Here is a 24027-nt window from a genome sequence, read left to right as displayed (position 1 = left end):
ATCGTGTGTGCTGTCTTGGAAAAAATGTTAAAAGTAGGCATTGGAATGGTCAGGTCGTTTACTGGTAACAGGTACATCTCAAATTGGCTAAGAAGTTTCCTGATATTCACTGTGATGTTAGTAAATGGGATTTGCGTGATGTTGACTTTTCTCAAGGTGACATACAACTCTTCAACCTTTACAAATTATCCATGGACTGCAGGGGAATTTCCTGTCTGAATGAGCATTGTAAATCTCTCCCAGAATTTTAGAAAGGCAAATTCATCTGGTGCATGCATAAGTGACTGTGTACACTTTTGGTAATGTGTTTTTAAACGGTTTTCCCTTCTCAGGTGTTCTGTTTCTGTTCTGCCTGCTTCTGCAGAGTTTGCTCTATGCACAGGTGTGCTAAGAGTGCTTAAGAGGACTGATTATTACCAGCTGACACAACACATGGTTTCATGTCCCATGTTACTGGACTGTTAGGTGGCTGCAGAGACCTTCCATTTAATCCCTGGCCACAGCTAGAGCTGCTTTTCGGTATTATTGCAAGAGTGTTTTAAATGGGGCTAGGGAGGGCAAATAAAGCATTTTTCTCCCAATCCCATGACCCGCAAAATGAAAATAAGAATATATTCTGCTATATCCAACTGTAGTTTGTATACATAAAACATTTTTGACAACAAATGCTTAATCTCAGAACATGTGAATAATTTCAAATACTGAAATTGTTTCTCTGGTACTAGAATGCAGTGTTCTCATTTAAGTGAATGAAAATTCTGCCTGCATAAGCAGAACCCAGGCCCAAGTAATAACAAAATACATGCTGCAGAAAGATCAGATAACTTTGCTCTGGACTCTTTCCCAGGTTCTTCCTGTGTCTACCAGTGTATTGGGTATAGCTATTCTGTGCTGAAATTGATGACTACAGTGCATTGATTAGAGCTGGAACAAGTCTGAACACAGTATTTGAGCAATAAGAAACCTTAATTTTATAAATTGTCACACCTGTTCAACTTGAAACAGATATGCGCATATTAAGCTGTGTAGAGCTATTAGTAAAAGATTAATGGTATTTTTTTTTTTTTTTAAGATTGTGATCTCGGGTATTAAAATTGGTAATGGATGAATTCTATTTTACGGTTATATTTTGCATAGTATGTTATGGTGGCTTAATGTTTTGCAGGACAGATCTGTTTTAGTAGAAAGTTTAACTTGACTCATTTTGTTTTGTTTTTCAGGAAAAGAAACGGAGCAAGTTCAGTAGCTACCCAGTCTAACATCTTACTCATATCTTAAGGAATCTTACAACTACTTATTTTGAATTGAGAAAATGACTGCATATCTAGAAGAAAGTACAGGTTTTTGGAAAAGAATACCCGTCAAAAAGTGGAACATCCAATAGTTAATTTGGAAATAGAATAAAGTAAATAGACCTGTTATGGTGCGATTCTGGAGTGGAGTTAGCTCTATAGCACACAGGTAGCCCTCCAAGGAGGAGGAAAAAAAAAAAGCTCTCTGTTTTTCTAAATTATGGAAATTTTTTGGAAGACGTGGACATGGATTTTGAGCCTAGTCATGGTTGCATCGGAATTTCACAGTGACAACAGGCTTACGTATAGTTCTCAAGGTAGGGGTCCAACCTCTGTAGCTGACAAGAGTCATTGATTTTTACTTTGCATTTGGGAAGTATTTTCTAAACCATGTTTGTATAATTAATGAGATCATACAGGCTCTGCCTTAGTTTTATAATGATTCATTGTCATTCAAGCTTGATTAGAACAAAGCTGATTGAATTGTTGCTCTGATTTCTTTCTAGCTTTAACCATATAAAAACGTTGTAAATTAAATTGGTAAAATGTTGTACTTTATAATAGTTTAAAGACTTGCCATAAAGTCATTATCATGTTTTTAAACTAGGAAGTAAGGATGTAATTTTACTTTGATCCATTAACATTTATAGGTTTTTAATGGAAAGACGAGTCATTTGGATGTTTTACAATACAGTACTTTTCATTACTACTGTTTTTATTCTTGCAGGTGGATCTAATAGCTTTTGTCTTTGAATGGTATTACTGGGAAGAATACGTCCTTCTTAGGTAGAATTTAGCCCCATGTTTACGTATTTTGGGTGAATAGGAAAAGATACATAGTTAAAAACTTTATTTCCAGTGACATCAGATTAATATGAAAGAGAACATATTTTGTTGACTTAAAAAGAAGGAAAGAACAGTTTATTTTCTTTAGTAAAGCTCTATCTACATCATGTGTTTACCTGAAAATGACTTTTACGCATGAGGGTGATGAGATTTAGCCAAAATATGGTGTATATTTATACTACTACTTGTTGTTTCCTGTTATATTTTCTTCTCTTCTATGCCCACTCCATGGACTGTCTTACCTTGTGATTACAAAGAGGAATTCCTGTCTTATCTTGAACACTACCAGCTAACAATCCCAATAAGGGTTGATCAAAATGGAGCCTTCCTCAGCTTTACTGTGAAAAATGCTAAACCCTCAAGAAGGAGGAGGAGCACAGACCCCTATGACCAAGAACTGGCAGCATCTAAGTTATTTTTTAAACTTTCTGCCTATGGCAAGCACTTTCATTTAAACCTGACTCTCAACACAGATTTGGTGTCCAGACATTTTACAGTAGAATACTGGGGGAAAGATGGACCCCTATGGAAGCACGATTTTTTAGACCACTGTCATTACACAGGATATTTGCAAGACCAACACAGTACAACTAAAGTGGCCTTAAGCAACTGCAATGGTCTGGTAAGTGCACATTACCTGTTTTAGTATAATAATATTGTGTTTGTTCCTTTTAAAACATGGAAGAACTTAACTGGCATTTCAGTTTTTTGAATCCTTTTGAGAAGCAGACACAGGAAAGTACAGCAATCCCCTAAAACCTGATCTGGGTCCTGGGGAAAAGTTGTCTTCAGTTCTTCAAGTTTAATTGTAAGCATTAGGACCCAATTCTGTAGTCCTCTAGCGGGCAACATTTTCAGTGTTTAACAGTGTCTGCGCTAGGACTGCAAGATTAGGGCTGTTGAGAGATGATTACAGGTGATCAAAATGTTGCAAACTTGGGAAAGAAGGAGGAACAGTCATTCCTTTAGGATACAGAATCTCTTCAGTGAGATGTGAATTGAACTGAACAGTCATCCTTGCTGTCTTTGTGAGTTTGGGTTTAGAAACTTGAAGTAAATAACAAAGATGATGAGTTGCCTGGTATAGTAGTCATTGTTGGTATAAGTTTAGAATGAAGAGGAAAGTAGATCACTTGCAAGTACCAGCCATGGAAAGTAATGATTTAAATTTTTTAGAAATATTTTGTCTACAAATCAGACAGTTGCATTTAAAAGTAGGATTAGAAATTCTGTCCTCTGTGCTCAGCTTTTATTGTTCATCTCTTGGTAACACGATAGTAGTAATTCCATGGGGAAAAAACTCTTATTCACAACAAAAACTGGAAAACAGCAACAAAAAAGCCATGCTGTTGAGTAGCAAAATACTGAAATTAAAGAGCAGGACTAGGAAATACTAAATCAAGAGCTCAGTATCTTCTCTCTTGAAATATATACTGTGGTTATTCATTCAGTTTTTATATAGCAAAATGCTGGTCAATCTTGTTAAGAGTGAACAGATCTAAGTAACTGTAAATGAGGCAAAAACAAAAACACCACTACACAGACTTGCTAAACTATTTCCTTTTTAATCCTTAGAAGTGCTAGAGAACTATGACTCTTGGGATGTTATTTACAAAGGCTTGCTGCTTCATACCTAGGTAGAGCACGTTACACCAAGCTATTAGTGTTGTCCCTGATACTGTCTAGGTTAACGTTTTGGAGCTCTTGAGGAAAAATAATTTCATGAGGGTTTGCAGGGGTAAGTTAACATTTCTAAAGAAACAAAGTTAAAATGTAGACCTCTTGAATGTGGCACCTTAGTTTGGTCAATGCAGACTTGCAGATGATAAGTCTGAATTCATTACAACTTTTACTTCGGCTTTGCAGTTCCCATGTAATAACCTTTTTGATGCCATTATTAAAGCTCTTATGCTAGAGTCACTAGATCACTTTGCATTTGAGTTCTTGTCATCTAAAAACACTAGGGAGAGCAAATCCCTGCTTTCAGGATTCACTTTAGAAGAGGCTGTATGTCTCTGTCTCACCAGCATTTCTACATGTTGAGGCACAGACAGGTTGCCCACCTTGAAGCCTGCTGTCAGTGACATGGTGTTCCTATTTTGGTACCTCTTTGACATTTGCCAGGGAGTGAATCAAGAGCACTTACTCTTGACTTTGCCAACGCTTGTTTTCCTGTCATGTTAGGAAAACAAGAGTAGGACGAGGCAGGAGAACTGACATGTTTTCGTATCAACTTCCCCAGTCTCTTGCTCCTCATGGCACTTTTTTTCTTCAAGAACTTAGCAGCATGGTAGGTGTCACTGCTCGGTGAAATCTTCTTGAGGCAAAGCGGAATCATTTTTTGCTTTTGTGCCTCACACCCCGAGGTGACTGGCACTCCCATTTTTGTGTGTTTTCCCTGTCTCCAGCCATGCTGCTTGGCTAGACTGAAGACCTAGTTCTGTGGGTCTAGGTGTCATACATTAATTTTGTGTTTCAAAGTTAGGTTCAATGTGGCATGCTGCCCAGTTAAGTTGTCAGAGCTTAATAACTAACAGCTTCAGAGCTGTTAGTTATTGTTAGTTCTTTTGTATTTCTTCCTGGTATTTGTAGTGGCACCCTCAGGTTTTTGGGCATGCCATGACTGGGACTGTTGAGTCCTGCCATTTACTTGTGACTGCAAGTGTCAGTTGTCCACTGCATCTGCTAGAAAGGCTGAATGACATGCACTCAAGGTGTTTGTCATGCTCCGGAAGCAGTAGTGACACATGGTTCTTTATCAGAGAGGCAAGGATCCTTCTAATCCTTCTACCTGTGCAGTGGTAGGCTGGACTCAATATGGTCCTCTACTGCACAGAAACTCCTGTGTCGAACTGCATTGGCACACTGTCCCAGAGCACTGCTTATGGGAGTTACCACTCAATTCAGATAAATCCATCACAGAGTTATTTTTAAATGATGATTCCTACTGGCAAGTATCTTATTATAAAGCTGCTGGTTAGAACATGTTTAATAAAGCAATTGGCAGTGAATATTCAGGGTGCTATTATTTGTTTTTGAATTAATAGTAGTTCAGAATATATTTGTGCTCAAGACATTTGTTGTATTTTCCAGTCTGATTTTTGGTCTGTAAGAGACTGCCAGTCATATTCTGCATAGTCTTCGATTAAAATCTGTCCCAAAGCCAGTCATTTTAAATTGAGTAACTCTAAAGCAAGTAATAATCTTAAACGATGAGTGGTGCTCACAAGCAAAACTTAAGCATTCCATTTATTCCTGTTCCCTGAGAGGTATCAGTATTGCCAGATGAGTCAAATTTGTTCCCCCCTACAGAATGTTCTGAGTTACTCTCTTTAGTTATGCAAAGTGGTTACGTGAGACCGTGGTTTAACTACCATAAATTGTACAAATTTGAAGAACATCTGTAGTATCTGAGATGAGTTCCAGCGCAAGAAGGGCTTCCTGTGTTTCACTATCGTAAAACTTACCAGCCTCCAGTTTGTTTCCCCATCACTATTTCCTGGTTCAGCCTTTCCCTCTCGATTTTCTTTTTAATTACCAGACTCCCCAGAATTATAGACTGCTACAGAAGTTTGATTCCAGCAATTTCCATTGGCTGGGCCCTGATTATGCTATAAATTGTCTGAAGTTTTGAGAAATGCTCTATAATCCAGGGAGCAATCATGTGAGGAAATTGAAGGTCTTGTCCATCAGGCTTGCTGGCTTCCAAACTCATATTTACTGTATTGGATGTTACATTTGTAGATGGATTGCAGGTTTGGCCTTCTCATGAAAGGGCCTGCAAAGAACAGTATTTTGGAACTGTTGGGTACAAGGCAACAAGGCTGAGTCAGAAGCAGCTGAAGCAATGCCTAAGCTGATTTTGTCATCCTGAAGTAAAGAATATAAGAAACAGTGGCTGAAGAGAGAACTTTACCTTAAGGGAAAGATTAAGCTAATTCTGAGAGAAACAAGTCTTGAAGAAAAGTTTTGGAGCTCATAATGCTGGAATTGAGCAGAAGTCAAACTTGTCCTGTTCTGACCCACCTCTGTCCATTGCTGGGTGTCAAAGCTCTTAATTGAGTGTTCAAGTTTTTCACTGCAGTGGATTTTCTCATTTTAAGCTGACAAGCCCAATAGAAAGAAATACTATTTCTACACTTTTCTACATGTGTAGAAAGTGATGATTATAAGGAAAGTGAATCAGGGGCTAAATGTCAGTTTGGGGCTACTGTCACTCCAAGGAAATACTGAATGTAAAGGGCCAAGGATTTCCATGGCATGTAAAGTTCCATACACTGAGCAATGTTTGTGCTAAGTAGCACAGCTATCTTTGTTTAAGCAGATAAGATAAAGATAACCCAAGAAATGTCTAAAAGCATGACTGTATATACTTGAAGGAAGAATTATTTTGCAGGAATGTTTCATGTTTGTTTAATATATTACAAAACTAGTATATTTATAAATTATTCATATTCTTAGATTAGCTCATTTGGAAGCTGATTCTACCACAAAGAAAGCATCTACTTTTGCAGATCATAAATTACATATCATATGATATTTTTGAATCATATGTAAAATTTGTAATCTGTGAACTGATTTAAAAGGTCAGAAGTAATGAAAAAGATTCTGTATTCTAGATAGGTGCACTTTGAGTTCTCTTTGGTAATAATCTGTGTTTGCAGTATAGGCTCAGTATTCAGAAAATTACATATAAACTGTCCCTGTCCTAGTTTTAAAATGACTTACTAGATCCCATACTGTGCTGTCCCAGGCCAGATCACTATTTTTTTTTATCCTTAAGAACATGTGAAGCTAATGCAGCCTGTTTCCTTAGACATAAATTGAAGTGTAGAGTCAGCTGTAGACACATTGAACAACACTGACACATTCTCAGAAGTTTCCATTATTACTGCTTTATGTTAAAAATGTAAAGCGTAATGTCTAGAAAGGTTCAAGGTAGGCAGAAATTGGAAACCAGTAGTACTGTGAGGCAAAGGCAATTGTCCTCTGTAATAAATTTTATAACTGATGTTCATGGAATCATAGAATGTCCTGGGTTGAAAAGGATCATCTAGTTTCAACCCCTCTGCTTTGGGCAGTGTTGCCAACCACTAGAGCAGGCTGCCCAGACCCATGTTAACTGTTACTTCTGTAGGTGATGGGCATCCCCTGTCTGAAATAAGGTGAGGCCCCAGCTAGACAGATTTTCTTTTTTACAAATTCAGGGAAACTGCATGTGGATTCACAGATTTGTCTGAGCATGTCAAACTGCTGGATTCAGACCTTATATATGTTAGCAGGAGTTGGCAGTCTGTAGTGGGATTGGATAAGACAGGACCTCAAACAATCTGTTTTAGATAATAGTCTTGGGAATGCTGCTTGTAGTAACCTACTTGGGCATTCAGCTTATTTCTTAAGTTAATGGTGTTTTGTTAGAACGTTTTGCTGTTTTTTCCTGTGTCTTAATATTTCTTGTATTTTGGAGCAGAAGTTCAATGTGGAAGTTGCTTTAAGTTCAAATATGATAGCAAAATGAACAGGAAAAAAAAAACAACAACACACAAAGCAAGCAAAAAAGACAACACATTTACATATATTTCCTTTTAATGCTTTATAAGGCATTATTTCAATCTCCCTTTTCAACTGAAACATTGTTTTGCCCAAACAGGAGATAAGCCAGAAATGGGTTTTAAAATGTTGGTTCAGATAGAATAGTGTAATTCCAAATATTCCCACTATCAATTGGGCATTAGTGAATATATATACAATGAAAGCACCTCTAGGCACCAGAAGAAATGCTGTTTTTTCACTGAAATAGGTATTTCTTTTGTGCACAATTTGGAATGTTTCTAAAAAAAATCATGCACTCATGCACTTTAAACTGATGCAAGTGGTCTTGTTGAGTTAATACTGGAAAAGCAGTTTGGTTGCAAGCAAAATTGATTACATTGGGTTTAAAATGGTGTTAGTATGCAGGGCTTATGTGAAGGGTATATGCAGAGCAAGTGAATTTCCAGTGTTTATCAAATCACATGGCTACCTGCCACAACTGACCACATGCATATTCTGATTGCCTGGTAGCAGGTGTAAGTTAAAATTTACTTGCAGTTCCTTGACTACTTGTTATTAACATCTCTTTTTCTTAATCTGACATAGTGTTTGAACAGATGAGATTGGACATTGACTAGGCATAGGAAAAATGGATGATACTTGCCCAGCCTTTTTCACTGCTGGTACCTGGAAGAAACCTCCCAACTGTTGTCATAGTTCACAAATGTGTGTAATAGCTTTTACTTCTCCTTTACACAGTTTGTTTACAAAATCAATGCTGCAGTTAAGTGTCATTTATGGCATTTGAAATGACTTCCACTGCAGTCATCTTGCTCCTTAAAACTCATTTACCTGCTGGACTTGAGTACAGGCATGAACGATGTATGCCCTAGAGTAATCAGAATTAGGTTAAGGCACTTCTCTTGCAGAGACAGGGCCACAGCTTGGATGGTACTTCTCCTCAGACTTGGCACAAAGCAGACAGCCTGATGGTGTTGGCCAGAACCACCGCAGGACTTTCTTTTCCTGTGGGAACATAATACCAGAGCTTACAATGGCTCGGGATTCACTTGAACCCAGATGTCTGACATCCAGACTGGATGCAGTCCAGACTGTCAAGGTTCTTTCTGCACATCTGGCAAAGCTAGTTACAATTCAATTTATATTTTCAACTGTTTAAGCAGCAGTGTACCATTAAGTGACTTATTCTGTAGTAAAATCTTAGACTTCAAGTAATGAAGCATTATGAGAAAATTTGGTGTCCAGGTGAATATAGACCCTGATGTTACCATCTTGAGAAAATAATTGAGTTCACAATGAAAAATACCACTGAAGAGTTACTGTTGTAGTCACAATGTAAGGAACACTTAATTGAAAAATGAACGGCATGCATATATTTGCAGAATATATAATAGGGTTATATTTGGAAAGCATTGTTCTTTCTGAAGTGTTATACAGGCATTTTTATTTTAAAAGTTGTATGTTGTTACTGAAATCTGGTTATCCTAGGAGTGAAGAATAGCAGGCAGTTGATACACAAAAGAGCAGCAGAAGAGCTTTGACCAAAAGGACAATGGCAATTCCTGATCTTAGAAATGGGTTTGGGATGTTTGGATCATTTGTACAGCAAGTGGTCTTACACCTTATCCTAGAGGTCTTACTGGAGGAAAACAAAAATATCCCCTTTAAAAACAAACAAAACAACCCCAACCCCCCAAATCCTCACACATAGTACTTGTTGTACAGATTGAAGGTGTGATAGAAACATAGGTATTGGTTTCTTCTCAAAGTGATAGGGTAATATTTACAGCCTTTAAGAAGTACTTTGAGATAGGCTTGCTTCTTGGAACACTGCAGAGTTCAGATGACGTGCACATAAATATTTGAAGATATGTCTTGAGAACAGCATATGAGGTGTTTGTTGAATACTCTTAACTCCTCATGAGTTAGATTAAATAAGGATGAATGAATTAAGGTGCAGTTATGGATGCTTTCTTGTGTTTGAACAGTCTTCACTGTGGCTTTAATGGGATTTACATTAGTTTGCAATTCATCAGATCAAGATATGAATGCAGAATTTACTGCTTCCAGTCTTCATGCTAATCAGTAGCTCTTTCTACTAGTGTAGAGAGATTATACATTCAGAATTTCCTAGATAAAGTTACTGGAATTATTTATTTAGCAAATAAAAGTGTGGGAGTCTGCCTGTCAGAGCTTACTCCTCAGTATTTCTATACCCAAAAGGATCCCCAAACTGGATTTTCTGCTGAAGTTCAGTTTTAATTGCTGAAGATTCAGGAAATTGCATAGTTGGCCTGAAGTCTCCCCTTTCCTCTATAAACCACTTCCTGTTTGGAAGAAGCTGAGTTCACAAATGTGAAAGTTATGAGAATAGAATATCTACCATTCTGTACTGCAGTGTGAGGGGAAAAATATGCATTTGTTACAGAGCATGATGTCTAGTACATAGCCTGCAACAACTTGGATCTGCCGAAGATTTGTGATGAGACTTTTTAAGGAATACATGCTTTGTAGATAGTGTAGTCTAAGTTAATAGTTTGATTTTAATAACTAGATCAGTTCTGGAATTCAGCATCTGGATGTAAAATGCTGAATATTCTTGCTGAATAATATTGTCTAAAATTAATTCTTCCTGCAGTTTTTATGGCATTAGGCATCTACTAGTGTGGCATCATAGTGGGATATCGGGCTCACTGTTTGAGCAATACCATTTTGGCTTGGTGTCATTTTTAATGGCTATGAATAATATAGTTTTAGAACAGGTCTGTGAACAGCTTTTTTGTCCTATACCAAGAGTATCTCTTCCCTTCTTGCTGCATCTACTTAAAAAAGGTGGGAAAGAACTCCTTAAGTAAGGCAATGATATTTTTATTCTTTTCTCATCGCGTTGCTTATAGGTATTTACTCCTGCTCTCACTAAAGTCACTGGAAGAGAGCTGGTTCATGCATTTTCTTTTGACTTATAGCTGTGGATTTCTTAACAGAAATAAATGATAGCCAAATGTTATTTAAAACTAAGCTTTTTATTATGAGTTTTATGTTGGTTTTTTTTGCAAGTTTTTATTTTCTTCTTTTCTTCCTTAAGCATGGAGTTATTGCTACGGAAGATGAAGAGTATTTTATTGAGCCTTTAAGGAATATAACTGATAATTCCAGTGACTTTAATTATGAGAATGGTCATCCTCATGTTATATACAAAAAGTCTATCATGTACCAGCAACACCTATATGATCATGGTCACTGTGGAGTCTCAGGTAAATGAGTATGAGTATCAGTTGTGTTTTCATTGCTTTTAAAATATATTAACTTAAGTTGCATTTTAAGGTCTTTCTTGGTTCACAGGTAAGGTACAACGTAGCAATAGGAATCCTTCTTTTGGGTGATACAATGTGCCGTGACAAAAAGTAGCTTTGCGTTTTTTTTTCAGATTCACATGAAGAATATAGTGTCCATGTAAAAATACAGCACTGGGAGTAAGTCTTGTTTTGTTGCTATATTGTATACCCTGGTAGTGATGAGCACAGGCTTCCTGTGCTGGATGCAGTATAAATATACTTTGTTTCCCATCTGGAAGGCATGACCTGAGTGACTGTGTTACAGCTCAGTGTGTAGTAAGCGTTCCATCTCATTTGACAAATCTTGATGTGTAGTAAATATGTTAGTAAAGTGATTACTAATACACCTGGAACTGAAGTCCATACCTTTCTCGTTATGTTTATGGTGTTTTGATACTGGCTTTTGGTTCAGTGGGTTAATGTTATTTCATGATAGTTGAGAATGTGATTTAAAGGTGCTTTACAGGATGGATTATATAGTTTTGATTGAGATTTTTTTCTTCCAAAACATAGTTTCAACGTCTACAAAAACAGTTTAGTGTTTTAGTACTCCTAGTTTTGAAATGATTTTTGTTTCCTTAAAGTGATGCAGAAAACTTGTTTTTTGAGGACAGCTTTGAGTAAATCTGACCAATTGTTTTAGATTTATAGCACTAAAATATATATATATGTATTAGCAGAAAAATGTTCTAACCTTGTCATTTATGTATATCTTGTTCTTAAAACTACAGTCCCGGACATAGTATTCCATGAGATTCAGTGCATAGGACAGGCTGGCAAATACTAGTCTTAAAGTAGTATCACTGTTCATTGATATACCTTCTTTCAGCTGCTTCTTTTAGAAATTGTAACTTCGACTGGCAGTAGCTGACTAGACTGTCTAAACACGGTCTACAAAGCGAATGCTTGGGGAAGAGTTTTTTTTTTTTTTTTTTTTTTTTTTTTTTTTTTTTCCTGAGTGGTTCTAACTGTTTAGACTCGTAGCAAATGTTAAACTTTATGTAAGTAACTTCTTTTTTAGTTTTGGAAGCATTATTTGGTGTACATGCTTCTAATGATGATGAAACAAGTCTTCTAACGACTACTGTGTGCTGTTTGTAAAATGAGAGAACTGATGTGTGTGGATGCTCCAGTTTATGCATTTTAAAGTAGACATCTGTGAAACATCCATCTTTTTCTTTCATTAGGTTATGCTGTCACATAAGCCTCCTGAAATAAGTGGAAGGATTGTAAAATGTACTACAATGCAATTTTTACTGTTTTAATATCTCTAGAAAAAGAATGGATCATGCAGATATAATCTTCTATTAATGCTTAGGAAATCAGTCTCCTCCAAGTGCGGATAAAGCAGTAGCAACTATTTTGATGTTGCATCCAACTGTTCTGGCAGTATCTGTCTTATGGATCATAGATTAATCAGAGCTTTGCATCTTGCATGCATTTTTTCAAAACATGCAATAATCCTTAGCATCTATTCCTTTACATATATGATGCTTCTGTTATCCTTGGAAGCTCCTGTGCATTCCCTAGTTTTCACATGTCATATCCTGAAGCCCTTAATCACTGAAATAACTCCCCCCTGTTTTTTGCAGTCCTCATGCTCTCATCCTCATTACTCTAATGCTCATTCATCTCAGCTTCTTTTCCTGTTGTTCTGTATACTTCTACACTCATTGAAAATTTCTGAAGAACTTTGTTCTCCCCCAAAACTGCAAGATCTTATTTTTTCAGGTGTCATGCTGTTTGAATGTTTTCCATCTGACTACCAAAACCTTTTCAACTCATTTTCTGAGCACTGTTTAACCTCTGTCTCAAAGTGACATGGCATCCAAACTATCCTCAGAACATCTAAAAAATAAAATCAAAGACTAATTTTCAGTTTCTCAGCTTTCAAACCCTAGAAATAAAGCCAGGTAATTACTAACTCTATTGCTAGTAGAATAAATCTTTGGGGCATTTCACTGTTTTTGGAAGTTTTGAAGACTCCAATTCAATGTTCAAAAAGAAAGAAAAAGGCACAACAAGTTAACAAAATTACAACTGTGTTTTTGCCGGAATATCATTTACTTTGTATGGGAAACTGGTTTTAGCTTTACTTTCAGAATACTATTGCGAGTACAATATACTGGGAGGAATGTGCTTATGTAACTGTGCTGCTATTCACACTCTGTTCTGCTGAGTTTTTTCTGTTATCTAGACCTAACTTTATTGTATACCTGTTGAGTATCATGGAAGTGGTGAGGATTTTGTGCTGATAGAGACAAAGAGTATAATTTCAGACCCTTCTGAGAAAAATTACAGTAATTGACAAAAAGCAAGGCACGGAGTTTGGTGAAAGGACGATCAGAAGTTGTTGGGATGATCAAGTGATGGACCACTTCATAGTAGATAGAGCTATGATGACCAGTACATGGGACCAGTACACAGAACTGGGGAGGCAGGAATAAAAATAGTTCTCTATTTGGCAGGTAGTTTAGGTTCAGATAAGAGTACAGGATAGAATAGTGTCTGGTTTTCATAACCTGAGTTAGATTTTTAAGCAGTTAGATGTAAGAACATTTAAAAAACAAGAAATACTAAATTAATATTTCATGTGTATATTGTCACCAACTCAACTGTGTTTTGTTATACGTAACTGAAATCATTAAGACCTTGCTAAGAATCTGAGCAACTTCAAATTCCAATTGCTTCAGAAGGATTTTGAGGCCACTGGGTTATCCTGCAGAATGCTTTGCAGAATCAACCTCTAGAAGAGTTATTTTTTTTTATTTTTCCATTTTCATTCCTTTGTGTCCAAAACAGTAATGTCATTTAAGTGGTTTTCTAAAGAAAGGTATCTTAAAGCCATCGAGTAGGCAGGTATAACTATGATGTCACATGGAATTTATTTGATAGCTTAGAATTACAGTGTTAACATAAATATTTAGATGGCATGCTAAAATTCTTCATTATTACTTTTGCAATAAAAATATATTATGGACTGTTACCTGTGATATGCTCTTTTGTCTGCATAGCTTATTTAAATGTTTATTTTAAGCTGATACCCAATAGCATGTGCTATGTTAAGCTTGCAAAGTACTTATGGTCCGTTATTTTTGCATTTGCACAATTTTAAGGAATATGCTTTTCTACAGAAAAGCTGTATATGTGTATTTTTGTCTGGAGTTGAAATTCTGTTTTGCTTCAAGTATAAATAAAATTTCTTTACCTGCTTTTGTTACAAGAATTTAAAAACAAAATGACCAGAACATTTGTTGCAGTTATACAGACTGTTTAGATATGATTGAGAAACAATAAAAATTGACATCTGAAGCCTGAGAAGTGTCAAATTATTTAGGGATGGCACCACTACTACATGTAGTTTCACCTGGTGTTTTTATTCATGCCAGACTTTACAGTGAGCATATTCTGAAATGAAAAATGCTTGTGTATCTTTTAAATGAGGTTGTAGCAGTACATAATGTTTCATTTAAATACTCTCACAGTTACATCTTAAATAAGTAGTTATCTGTTCCATTTTGAAGTCATCTTCTGTTTTTGTGTGTTGTGTTCCTTCCTCTCTCTTCCCCACCACATAGTATCCTCACAGGACTGACTTAAAATTTGAGTACCATTGGTACTTTGTCTACATGCATCTGGATTTCTTTTCAGCTTCAATTTACAATCTAATTTCCTTTTTCTTTTTTTTTTTTTTTTGTAATAATTACTTTGTAGTGCTTTTCTGACACCCTCCTCCCCCTTGTTTTCTTTTACTTCCCAAAAGCTACACTCAGTGTTAATGCAAGATTAAGGGTTTTTTTCAAGCTTTTTTTTTTTTTTAATCTGTGAATGTGGTGGAAAAATGGCATAATTTGCCACAAAAATCTATCTGTTAAATATACTGCAAACTTTTATGGAAATGCTTTTTTTTTTTTTTTTTTTTTTTTTTTTTTTTTTTTAAAGAAAATTTAGTTACACCATTCAGTGCTTTTAAAGTATAACAACATGAGAACCAATAGATTCTGGAGTGTGAGCCTAAGTACTCAGTGTTGTTTCCAACTTTCCCATTACTTTGAGACCAGCTGAAGCCTAAGCTTCTCATCTGATAAGGAGGAATGTTTGTTTTCCTGAAATCTCCTGAGACCTTTATTTGAAAGATGCTATCAAGATGAGTCCAGAAGAATCTTTGCTTTTTTTTTTTTTCTCTGAAAATTTTCAGCATGAGCTCATTGGTTTTCAAATGTTTAGAACAGATTTGCATCTTTGGGTGAAAATTATGAATGAATGTGGAAGCAATATTACATTTATAAGGTACTCAGCACTCTAAGAGCATCAGAAGCCCCCAGACAACACCCTCTGCTACTTGAAAATAAGCAGTGGACTGTAAAAATTTTACTTCAGAAGATAATTATAGGTATTCTTAAGTCATTGCTTAAGTGAGATGAAAATCTTTGAACAATTAAAGTAACTTCAACTTTCCTAGAATAGGGATGAAAACAATTTAAAGCTTGGTACTGATAACAGAATCCTCACTGGGCTTTAATACTTGATACTATGTTTTTAGAGTGGGTATAATATTGTTATAATTTGATGCACATTTTAGTTTGAGGACAATTTCATTACTAGTGTTTTTGTCAAGTACCCAGTTTGTTTGCATTTTTCAATTTTTCTAAAGTAATGCAACTTTTAAAGCCAACACTGTAGACACAAAATATTGTGGGATACTGCAACACTGAGAACTTTGTATTCCTGGTTTTGACCTGAACATGCATACTTTGTCATGTAGTTGCCGCCCTATAAAACAGTGAAGTTTAGTTGGATTGCATAAAGCATTGCTTTTTCACAGGTGGTACTGGTCCTATCTCAACTTACCTTAGTCGAAACAGTATCTCTGGTATTGCCTACTCAAGCAGTCCTAGTCAGTCAGTTAAGAATTATATTCACTTCTTAATGTTCTTAAGTTCATCCATAACTAGCAAAGAAACTTCAGACATTTTGAAGTCCTAATTATGTAATGTTAGCCTTATTATCTACTTTAATAAACTTAAATTTGAGATCTGTGTGGCTCCTTGTGGAAAAGGAATACTTAATAAATATAAAAGTGACAGTTCTGCAGGGAGTAGAGGTTCAAATATGCACTGAGGACAGCACTTCAGGTTTTTGCAGATAATTACATCTGTTTGGATCAGTAATAACCAAATTGTTACATAAAAGCAATATGTTTTCTGGGTATTTATATGAAATGAGTACAAGAATCAATACATTTGAATAACAATTAGTGTTAAAAATAACCAAAAATTAACCGATGTTGGATCATCTTGGACTTCCTATTATTTTTAATACATGAGGTAGATAAAATAGCTTTCTAAAGAGAAAAATTATTTATTTGGTCCAAGATGTTCTAGGTGTTTCATTCTAATTGCCTAATTATGGAGTTTCACAACAGAGAAAATTTTTTTTTTTTTTTTTTTTTTTTTTGTTGTTGCCTTATCAGTCTTTTTAATTCCTTAGTCTATATTGATGCCTTTTACTTTAATTTGGAATTTTCTATTTTATTTTTTTCCCCAAAATATTGTAGCTATCTTGTTCTTAAAATTCTGAAATGTTCTCGTGGTTAACTATAACTAGTCATTAGTATTAACATAGATGTACAGGATCAGATCTGTAGAAAGAAGATGATGATTTATTGTCCTAAGCCAAGTTATGGAGAGTTCAAAATATGAAAATTAGATACCAAGTTTTTTTCTGCTGTATAAGATATTTTAATTTTTTTTAAAAAGTATAAATGTAAGTTTTCCTTGCCCCAAGAAAGACTTGTTTTTAGAAGCTAAAAGATTATAATCTCAACATAAACCAGCTGCATTTGAATGAGTTTTACCAGTGACCTCTCTAAAGTGTTTAATTATTTTGGTTCCTAGAAGACCTCACAAGAAGCAGTAAACCTTGGTGGATGAGTGATGCATCTGCTTTTCCAACTTCACTTCCAGTCAATGACACACTAAGTAGTCACAGTCGACAGAAGAGATCAGTAAGCCTTGAACGGTTTGTGGAGACGCTGGTAGTAGCAGACAAAATGATGGTGGGATATCATGGTCGCAAAGACATTGAGCACTACATTTTGAGTGTAATGAATATTGTAAGTTTCATCCCTCTCTGTATTAATATTAACATACATGTTCTGAAATTATAAAGCATTTGTACTGGCATAATAAGGTTATGCATCTGGTTGCAGGAATTAATAATTAAAATATGGTAAAAGCATGGCGGGGAAAAATGCTGTACTGTTTCTGCCAAGAAGTATGCTGTGATCACTTACATTGTTTGTCTTGCATGTGGTTACATTCAGATTAATTTAAAACTATACAGTTTTATTCTGTTTAAATCAACAGTCTAAATGCTCCTTATGTTGGATGGTTTATGAAACAAGTTATAAACATTTTTTTGGCTGAAAATTCTGACAGAAGTAGTATATTTGTTTTACTGAATGGTCATTTGTTGATCAAAAGATATCTTACGCAGGTGATGGTGATAACTAACATTAGGGAATTACACTGAGCAGAAGAATAGTTTAATTTTTAAGCATTTAGGAAATGCATAGTGTTTCTTGTCTGACTTTGTGCCTTTTCTTATTTTCTGGAGGTCAGGTTGCCAAACTTTATCGTGATTCCAGTCTAGGAAACGTTGTGAATATAATAGTGACACGTTTAATTGTCCTCACTGAAGATCAGGTAAGAGTTGTTGCACTTCAGCTTTATATCCCTGAAATACAAGTTACGCTACTGTGTAATATATATTTCATGTAATTATTGCTTGAAATGGCTACATCTGAATATAAAACCTGTCTTGTAATCTTTCACTACTTTAATCAAGATGAAGACAGTTCAGAGGAATATTTCCCTCATATTATCCCAGGGATATCTGTTCTTTACTTCAGGTGAATATTTTATTACACCTTTGGGGATGTCAGTTTTGTTTTTAGACCTATATATCGAAATTCAGATTTTATTTATTTATTTATTGGTATTGACGTAGTAATTATTTAATTGGAGCAGAAGGAATGCCTGTTCAGTAATGTACAACTGAACTTGGGGTCAGATTTTAGAGAGATAAAATTTGGCAAGAAGATTTTATTCCTAGAAACCACTGCTTCTAATTATAGTCCCGCTTTAGTCTTCAAAAGGCTTAACAACTGACCTTAGTAATTTGTTTGGAACATTTCTGGTATGCATGTTGTATTGCAGCCAAACTTGGAGATAAACCACCATGCAGACAAGTCCCTCGATAGCTTCTGTAAGTGGCAGAAATCCATTCTCTCCCACCAAAGTGATGGAAACACCATTCCAGAAAATGGGATTGCCCACCATGATAATGCGGTTCTTATTACTAGGTATGGTTATTATAAGTATTGTGTTTATTTTTATTTTATTTCTGTAGCTTTCCTGTCCTTACTGTTACATAGAGGTTAGTTTTAAAGTAATATATTTGTTAGGTTACCTTATGAATAGAAGGATTAATAGATGGTGATATCTTTAAATATATCAGACTATTAAAGTATAGATTAAGAAGTTGGGAAAGTAAGATACACAAATTACTTGTTTCTGCTGTTATTTTCACTACATAATTGCCAATGCAAAGTATTCTGGTAGAACAGATGGATCTTGTTGAATATTTTATGTTTTTATAATTGAGAAGACTTCTTCAAATTATGGAGAACAAAACAGTGTGGAAAATGTTTTGTTAACCATATATAATGTTTCTTTAATAAGAATTTCAAGGCAGAACCTCCCCTATTACCATAGTATTTTTCTGCTGAAACAGCACTTTCTTGCAGATTCAGGCAATGCAAGAGTATGCTTTGTAGTTGTTTTGATTTATTGTGCTTAGTCAAGATGAGAACTGACAGCTTTAATAGGTGGTTTCAAAGCCTGTGTATGTGCGTATTTGTTTGTTTCTATACCACATATACTATGGTAGATTCAAAAAAGCCTTGTGCTTAATCTATCTAAAATCTTTCAATCCTGGGAAAATATTGCTGTTTGTCCTCTGCAGTTATGGGTAGGCAATTGTACTTTTCTGGCAGATCTGTTTCTCTATTTCTTAAGAACAGTATTTATTCTTTTCTCTTTTATGGAAATAGCAGCAGGTGCAGCAGCACTCATTTGGATTAGGAACCTTTTATTATAATTTGTATTTTCCCAGTCAAATTCGGTACTGCTCTGTATGTGGACTATTTTTGGAATCATTGTACTCCCTGCAGAAATTTGTAAAACAGTGATTAAAATAATTGATCTTTCCTGGGTTTTCCATGAAAGGTGTAATAGTGGCTGGATTTGGGGGGTGGGGGGAAGGGAAGGATATGTAGTGTTTTTTTGTTTTGTTTTTGTTCTCTTGTTAGTGGAAAGACAGGTTAATGAATCTGTTGCATAGGTTTTTGCTTTTATATTTCAAATATAATTGTTACATGTGGACATTAATACTTCATAATAAGAAAATTAATGTTTCTAACTTAAAAAATGAAATTCAAAGTAAAACAGTTCTTTTATTTAGAAAAACCTTGATTGTTCACAAAAAAACATTTGTTTATAATCTTTTTTTTGCATACAGGTAGTTCCTTTACTAGTGCAGCTCGCATATGTGAAATTAAGTACTCCTTTAGAGCTGTGTTACACATCAAGTTTTACTGACATACTTTAGACAGTGAGTGAAGATGTGTAATTGGTAGGTGGTATGGTTCAGTCAGTCGAAGCCCCCCAGTGTGTGTATGTATGAGCAGTGTTGGCAGCACTACATTTCTACTGTTATGACTGAATAACTTGACATTTTGTTAGCGTTACTCTGGCACTGCGAAGCAGAATTGTTTATTTTCTTTCACTGTTGTACTTTAATATGTTTTATTACTGTATATTCTGTATTGGCTTCCCTGTCCTGGTTGGATGATCACAGCAAAGTCATGAACAGTTTGGAGTTTCAGATGAAGGCCTACGTCAGTGCTAACTTGCAGGCTTTTAACTGCAAAAGGAGCCAGTTTCCAGAGAACATGAAAAATTCCCATTGAAAATAGGGTTTCAGCAACAAGTAGTGAATATTAAGGACTTATTGGGCTTATTAATTATCCAAGTACGCTGCAGAGTTTCCGAAGGACTTGTGTATACTATTTTATAAAAAGGACATAAGATTTTAAAATAAATAAAAACGTTGCACTTCCAAACACACATATTTAAATGAACATGCCTCAGTGTAGTATCAGCAGGCTATTTATACTTACCTTCATAAAGCATTGCTAAACTTTTAAATTCAGTAATCCCAAAGGCTACATTAATAATCTTGAATGGATTAGTCAGGCTTTTGCTGAAACTGCTAGCTGTCCTGGCTCCTAACTAACAAATTGTACCAGCATATGTGAAAATGGATTTGAGGCGAGAGGGGAGGTGGGAATGAGTAAAGATATTTATAATAACTTAAGAAATTTGATTCTAAATTAATTACTGAAATAGCAGTGTGCTTGTTTTCATTGTTTTGGATATCTCATCTGATGAACCAGTTCATATATTATAAGGAAAAGAGAAGTGTATAGCTACAGTGCTTTGAACTCCTGAAGTGTTGGAGTTGTAACCAAGTATAAGGTTACTTTTTAGGTGCTCTAGTAGTGTTTCAAAAGTGTTTTCCTGCATCTTTCCCATTGATACAGCTCTGCTTTTTATGGGAACATTTTTTGATACTGTTATCAGCAGAAGCATCTTCCTTCAGTTTCACTGGGATGCATTAGAGGTTCTCTCCCTTAGAGGTTAGGAAGAAGTTCTTCACTCAGAGGGTGGTGAGGCACTGTCACAGGTTGCCCAGAGAGGTTGTGGATGCCCCATCCCTGGAGGTTTTCAAGGCCAGGTTGGACAAGGCCCTGGGCAACCTGGTGTAGTGGATGGTGTCCCTGCCATAGGCAGGGGGTTTGGAACCAGATGATTCTTGAGGTCACTTTCAACACAGGTCATTCTATGATTCTATGATGATCCCAGAAACTGGAGAGAATTACCAGCTTCTTCTAATGTGGTGGATAATAGGCCTAATACAGGGTATTTACTAGAGGGTCTCGGGACCCTGGGGACTTTGTGTAACATGAATAGCAATTACAGAGAACAAAGATCCTTCAAAGATACTTCAGTGCATGTTGTTTTTGTTTCACCTTCCTTTATTCACTTACTTCAAAATGTTTTGTTCATATTTTCTAAGTCTTAAGTGTTTAATCTTATTTCAGGATAAGACTGTGATTTAACTTAGGTTCTAAAGCAGAGAGAGCTGGTTTTGTGATAGTGCTCACCTGTAGAAATTTCACCTTGAGTTTTTTTTTTTTTTTTTTTTTCTTGGACACTATAAGAGAGTTCATTATTGTCACAGAAGCACAGAATGGCTGCTTTTGGAAGGAACCTCTGGAGACCATCTGGTCCAACTCCCTTGGTCAAGCAGGGACACCCGCAGCAGGTTGCCCAGGACCTTGTCCAGGCAGGTTTTGAAGATCTCTAAGTAGGGAGACCCCACAAACTCTCTGGCCCCCCTGTGCCAGTGCTCCATCGTCTGCACAGTAAAGATTCCAGATGTTCACATGGGACCTTCTGTGTTACATTTTTTTGCCCACTGCCTTTTGTTCTGGTACTGGGCACCATTGAAAAGACTTGTCTTTTTCTTTATTTGTTCCCTTCAGGTATTTACACTCACTGATAAGGCCCTGAGCCTCTTCTTCAGGTTGATCAGTCCCACCTCTCCTCAGCCTTTCTTTGTAGGAGAGATGCTCCAGTCCCTTCCACATCTTTGTGGCCCTCCATTGGACTCTTTTCATTATGTCCATGTTTCTCTTGTACTGGAGGGTCCAGAACTGGAGACAGCACTCCAGGTGAAGCCTTACCAGTGCAGAATAGAGGGTAAGAATCACCTCTCTTGACCTGCTGGCAATACTTTGCCTAATGCAGCCAAGAATACCAACAGCCTTCTTAGCAGCAAGTGGACATTGTTGGCTTATGTTCAGCTTGGTGTCCAGCAGGACCCCCAGGTCTTTTTCTGCCAGGCTGCTTTCCAGATGGGTGGCCCCCAGCAAGTCCAGAACAATCTGAGGTTGTTCCTTCCCAGGTGCAGGACTCTGCACTCCTTGTTGAACTACATGAGACTTTTGTCAGCTGATTTTTTTCATAGGTTATCCTGTAATTGTCTAAATTAGTCTCTTGATGGTCAGTAAAAAAGTAACAGCACTGAGCTGATAGATTTTAATAGTGTAATGCTCTTTTGACAATCTTTACATGGAAAAAAATGATAAAAACTTGTACGAATCATTTATCTCAAGTAGACAGAAATTAGTCCTTGTATTTTTATCCTGCATCACAGATAACGGTAATCACACTTCTTAGAAAAATTAACATTAAATTCTCAGATTTGTTGTCTTAGGACTCAACTTTTGACTACTTCATTTTGTGTTCTTGGCACTGGAATTCTTAGCAAGGCAAGCATATACCTTGTGAACAAAATTTTTCCTTGTCCTGTGCACATGTGTGGAATGGTAAGGGCCAGAGGTGTCCTCTTGCATTCTGAGTTAGTTTGTAGCAGGAATGGAGGATGACAAAACTCAATTTTTTTTTCCTTTTGCAACCTAAGAATTCTCTCTCTTTTTTTTTTTTTTTTTTTTTTTTTTTTTAATATATATCAAGGTAGTTTGTTTTGTCCAGGTACTAAATAGCATTTAGTTTTCCAAATAACACATGACTAACTGCATAAACAAATAACGTGACTTTTACAGAACAGAGTCATTTCCTGTCAGGAGGAAAGATTCAGAGCTATTAATTTTCTTCCTAGTATGTCAGTAGTTGAATATAAGTACCAAGCCAACCCACAGAGAAGAAGAGTTTCAGGGAAAAGCTGAGATGAACGCTCGTATATCTCCAAGGGGGCAGAACTTTGTCTTTGAGATACAAGTGTTTTAAGTGGAAAAACTTTTGAAATGGTACTTACAGAGGTAGTACTTCTCAAATGTCATTGCATTAAATATTGTCATCTGTTGCTATCATCACATAGCAAGACTTTTTTCTTTTGTAAGAAAGAAAACCAAATCCACTGCGCTTGACAAGACTATAAAGATCATTTTTATGCACCTACAGTGTTTTGTTCTGATTCCAAACTGTAAAAAAAAATTAAAAAAAAAAATTAACAGAAGCATTTTTCTTAAAATTTTGGTATTGAGAATATAAATCTGTATCCTTTTTTTCTCTGGTACACTGTTAGAAATAATTATGTAGCTTTTGAAATTAATGACAGATAACAGCTTCTGAAATGCAGAAATACTGTACTTGGATCGGAGTCCTCTTGGATTTGTTTTGTGAGTGCTTTAGTGCTTTAGCAGGAGTTAATTCAGCAGTGCCACTGAACTAATGTACTCTTTTGTTGGCTGGATCTTTATTTGCATGAATAAAGAATAATGCCACAACATGTTTTCATGTAAGCCAAATACACCTCAATTTGTAGATTAGACCAGTGTCAGTAAAAGTGGACAGTACTGCAATGGTATGTCTTTTCCACTTTTCTGGATTTTAAATGGACTTTTTCATGCTACAAGAGAGCTCATTGTCTCTCTCTCTCTCTCTCTCAAAAGTTAATACAGACTTTTGTATTTTTGATAGGTACCACTGTACTTGTAATTCAATAGGTGTTTTGCAGTGTGGCATGGTAGCCACACTAAGGTATTAACCCCATATGTATGCGGACAGTACTAGTATGCAATGCTTGCAATGTTGATGAAGCCCATGTGCGAGGTATTACTGTTTTTACACAATTGGTATTTTTTTTTCAAATCTTTAAAGGAGAGGAATTTTACATTGCTGTTTTTTTTAGTGTGTATGTTCAAGACTAACTTTCATGGTATGTTCAGTGATCATTTGCTTGTCCGCGTACTCTCAATGGCAAGGTATACTCTCATTTACCTGTGAGGTATGCATTCCCAGTATGGGCCCATGCTGCCAGATTTGGAAGGGGCAGAAGGTGTAGGTATA

At 36.0% G+C, this 24027-nt stretch overlaps 1 protein-coding gene across 10 annotated transcripts in view; it reads left to right on the top strand.

Annotated features, from left to right (window-relative positions):
• Positions 1 to 24027, top strand: part of ADAMTS6 (ADAM metallopeptidase with thrombospondin type 1 motif 6) — a 155294-nt gene that overhangs the window by 4164 nt on the left and 127103 nt on the right. For 6 of the 10 annotated variants that reach the window (XM_038170500.2, XM_038170504.2, XM_038170505.2 and 3 more), the window contains 6 exons: positions 1221 to 1609; positions 2396 to 2760; positions 10777 to 10945; positions 16924 to 17141; positions 17650 to 17733; positions 18247 to 18392. In XM_038170500.2, coding sequence (XP_038026428.1) covers positions 1513 to 1609; positions 2396 to 2760; positions 10777 to 10945; positions 16924 to 17141; positions 17650 to 17733; positions 18247 to 18392 — 1079 coding nt within the window. In that variant the 5' untranslated portion in view covers positions 1221 to 1512. Of the gene's footprint in view, positions 1 to 172; positions 520 to 1220; positions 1610 to 2019; positions 2761 to 10776; positions 10946 to 16923; positions 17142 to 17649; positions 17734 to 18246; positions 18393 to 24027 lie in introns of those variants that run through there. The other 4 variants (XM_072030916.1, XM_038170502.2, XM_038170503.2 and 1 more) reach the window with 4 other exon arrangements.

Source organism: Anas platyrhynchos, chromosome Z (genome assembly GCF_047663525.1).
Source record: "Anas platyrhynchos isolate ZD024472 breed Pekin duck chromosome Z, IASCAAS_PekinDuck_T2T, whole genome shotgun sequence".
NCBI lineage: Eukaryota > Metazoa > Chordata > Aves > Anseriformes > Anatidae > Anas > Anas platyrhynchos.
Note: the sequence above shows the minus strand (reverse complement) of the source record. Positions and strands in the feature narration are given on the sequence as shown.